The following is a 6000-nucleotide window of genomic DNA, read 5'->3' on the forward strand; positions in this document are numbered from 1 at the left end:
AGATTCCAAAGATCAGAGGTGGTTTATAGGTGGAATGAAGGATACATGGGGATATCAGGATCTATGAGAATGTTGGAGAACTCATAAAAGTAGCAAAATTCAGGAGGAAATATCAAGGATGGAATAGGGATAAAGAAAAATTAAGACTTCAAGATGTCAAGGACCTACATCGATTAAGTACTAGAAGTGGTGGTATGATAGATGACACCCTATGCCATACTTACCTAATCACATGGCAGGGCATTTCCCTCATGGGAATGAACATGGAATGTTTGTATAATCCCAGAACCTAAATATTGAGTCTTTTGCCTAAGATAGGTGGACTCTAGAAAAATTCTTTACCTATTCATTATCAGAATCCCTTTACTATTGTTCTTCACATCTAATGTGCATATTTCTCTATTAATTGGGAAAATGAAAAGGTTGAGAGTTGGTACATACCAATTAAAGAGTGAGATATTTCTATAGTCTTAAAAAATGCCTTGAATATGATGCAACATATTCAGTTATAAAAGGCTTACCTGATAAACTAAGTTTACCAAAGGCAGAGTTCTTTTGTCTGAGGTAGAAATACCGAACCAAGTCTCAAGAGCAACATATGGAATGAAGCAGAACCCACCTTCTTCTGAGGTTCTGTAGCTGTAGGATGCCATGAAAGGGAGAGGAGGAGAACAAATCCTTCCTGTGATGACTCTTCTGTGTTGCCCTCTTTCCTAACTTACCGGATTCTGATCTGAAGGAGGAAGCTGGTGTCTGCTGGGCTCATGAGAGCTAATGTCTCCTAAAGATGCAGAAAGAATAGCACTGATGGGATGGTGCTGTTTAAGTATGCTTGTTTCACTAAATTTTTTTTTTTTTTTTTTTTTTTTTTTTTTTTGCTTTTTCGAGACAGGGTTTCTCTGTGTAGCTTTGCGCCTTTCCTGGATCTTGCTCTGTAGACCAGGCTGGCCTCGAACTCGCAAAGATCCGCCTGCCTCTGCCTCCTGAGTGTTGGGATTACAGGCATGAGCCACCACCACCCAGCTCATTAACTCTTTTATAGAGAAGAACCTAAGTTACAAAACTACACAAGCAGCAAAGATTCCAATTTTCTACCCAAAGAAACAGACTTGGAGCAGCTTGAATTCAAACCTTTGGAGCTTTGGAGACTTCTTTGTCCCATGATCTAGAACACCCATAACCCATAAGCATCCCATTAGGATACCCTGAGGGAGACTGCCTCCTCAACTTGGCCATACTCTTTTGTGAGGAATGGCATGTTTTGTAATGTTAGTTCATATAAGTGTGCATGGAGTGGAATATCTCCTTTATGAACACATGGGAACCTTCCTGTAAGATGTAAATCAAAGATAGAAAAAGTGTTTAAAATCTATTTTTTGGTGATAATATCCTTTGATATACCCAGTGTTAAGTCAGGACTCACCCTGCCCCCAAATGCTGTAGAGAGAAATGTTAGGAATTTATAGTTTTCATAAATATGGGCCACCAATCCCTTCTGAGTCCAAGAAGACTCATCTAGGAGGACTTTCTGATTTCTGCATATTGTCTTTAGAATATCTGCCAGCTCTAAGGAGGCCAGGACAGGGGAACGGAACAAGACTTAGATCTAAGGAATTATGACTCAGAAGGTCTCTCCTTCCCCTCTCTCACTCTGGACCATCCATGGCATGGTGGGGTGAGCTGTGCATATAGGCAGATTCTCTGTTTATTCTCCTGGGACAGGTCTGGGCATTATCCTTCTGCACTGGACCCTGAGCCTCTCCACCACTCTCAGATGGAATCCCCAAGACTACTGAGCAGAGTGTTTATAAGTCTCTGAAGCACTTATGGAGTTCTGGGCTCTTCTGACACCATCAGAGAATCTTATGAAGAGGAACCAAGAAAAGGATCAGTGACCACCAGGAAGACTTGCAGCTGGTGAGGATGAGGAGACCTGGATTTCCTGGGCATTCAACTTCAGATCACGCCTGTATTTAAGGTAAGAACCTTATCCAAGGTAAGAGCCAAAGGGAAGGAATGTTCTTGGAAGTAGACTAAAAGGTTAGGGGCCTCATGGAATTGTACATAAAGTGTTTGAAAAACCTTTTAGTACACCAATGCAAATGTAAGACTTAACACTTCAAAACATCTCCAGCGTTTTAAACAGACACAGCACTTTATTCTCATTCAACAGAGCCAGGCTAGGGAAGAGTTTATTGGAGAGAATGAGACAGAACCCTTGGCTTTCAGGCACCTGCATTGTATTCAGAGAAACATGCATGCATATCAGCAGGTCAGAGAATTGTGCATAACAGAAGAGGCCTAATTAAGGGTTAAAGCAGGCTTTCCTAAGATCCTAATTAGGCTACAGCAAGGGGGTTGCAAAAGGACTTTCCAGGTGAAGAAGATAGGACTGTCTCAGTGTCAGAAAATAACACCGGTAATTCTCAGGCACAGAAGATCATGAGCAGTTGACAAACAAATATTTATTCCCATTGGAAGGTAGCAGGCAGGGTGAGGAGCAGTGAAAGCTGTGGTTGGTTATGGGGATGTATCTGGATAGGGATCTCAGGCAGGAGATTGTCTTAATGTGAATACTGAACTCTTACATCTCTGTGAGGCACTCCACCCTCCAGCATGTTTTACGGCTTGCTTCTGACTAGGGGCATAAGGACATGTTTAGTGTTAGGACCCTAGAGAAAAGGTTGATTCTGTCCACTCTCATTTAGCAGCTGAGGTGCAGCTCTCCAGTCCTGAGTACCGTTTTCACTGTCACAAAGTGTTTGGAGATGGCTTGGAGAGATGAAATGGAGGTGGAATATGCAGAAAAAAAGCTCTACATGTGGTCAGGTATAGGGAAGAGGAAGAAATATTCTACAGTGCAACTTATCTGCTCAAATCTAAAAGGGACTCTCCTCTCCAGGGCAGCAGTGCAGGGGCTTGCATGGCATTGGGAGGGAAGGTAGGATCTGAAATAACTCTCTCATGAATGCAATAGTAGCCACAGCCATGCAGGAGAATTGTGGGTACAAAGGCACTCATCTGACAGTCTTGCCCATTTTTCCATTCAAGGACTTTACTGGAGCAGAGCAAAGCAAAACTATTATGTTCCACACTAAAGACTTGCTTAGTGTAACCTGCATAAACTATGAGAGTAATTTGATTAGAAGCAAGAGGTGAAATAGACAAGTGTCCATTAATTATAAATCTCAAAGTCATGGACAAGTTTATCTAGACTTTGCACTTACATTGTAGCTGTTTTTCCTTTTGATTCAGTTCTGTGACTGGCCCCTCTCAGATTTTATGTCCCACTAGGGAAGCAATCTGCTTGTCAAGTACTGGATGAAGACCGTTCACCATAGGATCTGATCTAATACCCACAAGGGAACACATGGCATGCTCATGGACACACCTGCAGGGGCCATCTGCAGAGGCGCAAGCAGGGTTGATGGGATTAAAAAGTATCTGGATGAACAGTGAGCATGGTTACTTAGCCCAGGTGTCGTCAGCAGAAGACAGGAGGGGCCACTTTTCAAGAGCTGGGACTTTGGGTTAGAAGAAAAAGACATCCTGAACATGCCTGGTGGGAAGGGAATTTGAGGACAAGTCTCTGGTTTCTTTTATTATCCCTCTGGCTGGTTCCTCAGGATGGCAGGGCCCAGCTGGAAACAGATTCTTCACAATAACCATTCCTATAAGAAACTCACTAGAGCTGAGACACAAGGTCAGAATTCTCGACTCTGGTAAATGTGGGAACAATTATTAACTATGTACCTTTTCTTGTTGAAATACAACTAGCATTGCTTCCCAACACTTTTAAAAGCTGTAGCCCAGGGAAGCCGTATGGCACGTCATGTGCAAGAAAGTGGTGATAAGCTTCAGCTCTTTTATCCATTTGATAGTGCAAAAGTAAGAGTATGCTCATCGACCCTCAAAGAACCTGGAGCTTCTATCCCAGGGAGCAGTGGTGGCATGAGGGCAGCTGCTGCCCTGTAAGCTTGTTGTAGCTCAGTACGTCTCTCCATACAGTGGACTCACCCTCAAGCTCCACAGAGATCGCTAAATAGATCTAGTGTTAGCAGTGAGTATAATAAAATAAGTGATAAGTCTACCCTTGGGCTGGAAGGAAGGGTGCATCACAACTGGTCTCTGAATTCACTGAACAGAGTGGGGCAGGTCCACACCTGGGGTGAGTCTGTCTCAGCTCCTTGACCTTGTGGACTGGCTATCCTCTATTTGCCCCACCAGGTCCCAGCATGGTACATCTAGAAGGTGACCATTTCTGGGATCCTCCAGGTTCCCATTTCCAGCTGGGCCCTGCCATCCCAAGGAACCAGCCAGAGACAGAGGGGTAATAATAGAAATCAGAGAGTTGTCCTCAAATTCCCTTCCCACCAGCCATGTTCAGGATGTCTTTTTCTTCTAATCCAAAGCCTCAGCTCTTGAAAAGTGGCCCCTCCTGTCTTCTGCTGACGACACCTGGGCTAAGTAACCATGCTCACTGTTCATCCAGATATTGCTTGATCCCATTAACCCTGCCTGTGCCTCTGCAGATGGCCCCTGCAGGTGTGTCCATGAGCATGCCATGTGTTCCCTTGTGGGTATTAGATCAGATCCTATGGTGAACGATCTTCATCCAGTACTGTCTCTTGACAAGCAGGTTGCTTCCCTGGTGGGACATTAGAAGATCATTCTAATATGATCCCCAAAAGCTACTTTATAGTATACCCAGAGGGATAAATCACCAAATAAGTTGACTCCTGCCTCAGGGCAATTCATTTATTGATGTAAAATATCAATCATTGAAGATTATACTATAAAAAATCATCCACTCATTCAAACACACATTTTTGATTATGTTTGTATCCATTTACATGGATAGTTTAGTGTAACATGAAATTCAATGTTGTGTGAAATGTCACAGTTTCTTCTAAAGATTGTGTATCACTGTATATTCAATGATGTTTATTATATGTCCCAAGCATACTGTCTTTTTTTCTCTAATTTCCAGGGGGAAAATGTCTTGCTGCATTTGGGGACACAAATGAGATTTACTTATAAATAGCGATGCCCACTTTTCATAATGTCTGCTCAGTACCCAGCTCATTCTGGCTCACCGGCATCCCAGGGCTGGAGTCCCTGCACATCTGGCTCTCCATCCCCTTTGGCTCCATGTACCTGGTGGCTGTGGTGGGGAACATCACCATCTTAGCAGTGGTTAGGGTAGAGCACAGCCTGCACCAGCCCATGTACTTCTTTCTGTGCATGCTGGCTGTCATTGACCTGGTTCTGTCTACTTCCACTATGCCCAAACTTCTGGCAATCTTCTGGTTTGGTGCTGGCAACATTGGCCTGGATGCCTGCTTATGTCAAATGTTTCTTATCCATTGCTTTGCTACGGTTGAGTCAGGCATCTTCCTTGCCATGGCTTTTGACCGCTATGTAGCCATCTGCAACCCACTGCGTCACAGCATGGTGCTCACCCAGGCAGTGGTGGGTCGTTTGGGGCTGGCTGCCCTCCTCCGAGGAGTCCTTTACATTGGACCCCTACCGCTTATGATCCGCCTGCGACTACCTCTTTATAAAACCCGAGTCATCTCTCACTCCTACTGTGAGCACATGGCTGTGGTTGCCTTGACCTGTGGTGACAGCAGAGTCAACAACGTCTATGGGCTGAGCATTGGATTTCTGGTGTTGATCTTGGATTCAATGGCCATTACTGCCTCCTATGTAATGATTTTCAAAGCTGTGATGGGGCTGGCCACTCCTGAGGCCAGACTTAAAACCCTGGGGACTTGCGGCTCTCACATCTGTGCCATTCTGATTTTCTATGTTCCCATTGCTGTTTCTTCCCTCATCCACCGGTTCGGTCACCATGTGCCTCCTCCAATCCACACGCTGCTGGCCAACTTCTATCTCCTCATCCCCCCCATCCTTAATCCCATTGTCTATGCTGTTCGTACCAAGCAGATCCGAGACAGGCTTCTGCAGATCCTAAAGACAGGAACCAAGATCAGGTGA

The 6000-nt window shown here is 44.4% G+C and overlaps 1 protein-coding gene across 1 annotated transcript; it reads left to right on the plus strand.

Moving 5' to 3' along the window:
• The first annotated feature begins 5046 nt into the window (after positions 1-5046).
• On the plus strand, positions 5047-6000 carry LOC118579251 (olfactory receptor 52M1). Its single transcript, XM_036180399.1, has one exon. The coding sequence runs from the start codon at positions 5047-5049 to the stop codon at positions 5998-6000; it is 954 nt and encodes a 317-aa protein (XP_036036292.1).

This window comes from Onychomys torridus, chromosome 1 (genome assembly GCF_903995425.1).
Source record: "Onychomys torridus chromosome 1, mOncTor1.1, whole genome shotgun sequence".
NCBI lineage: Eukaryota > Metazoa > Chordata > Mammalia > Rodentia > Cricetidae > Onychomys > Onychomys torridus.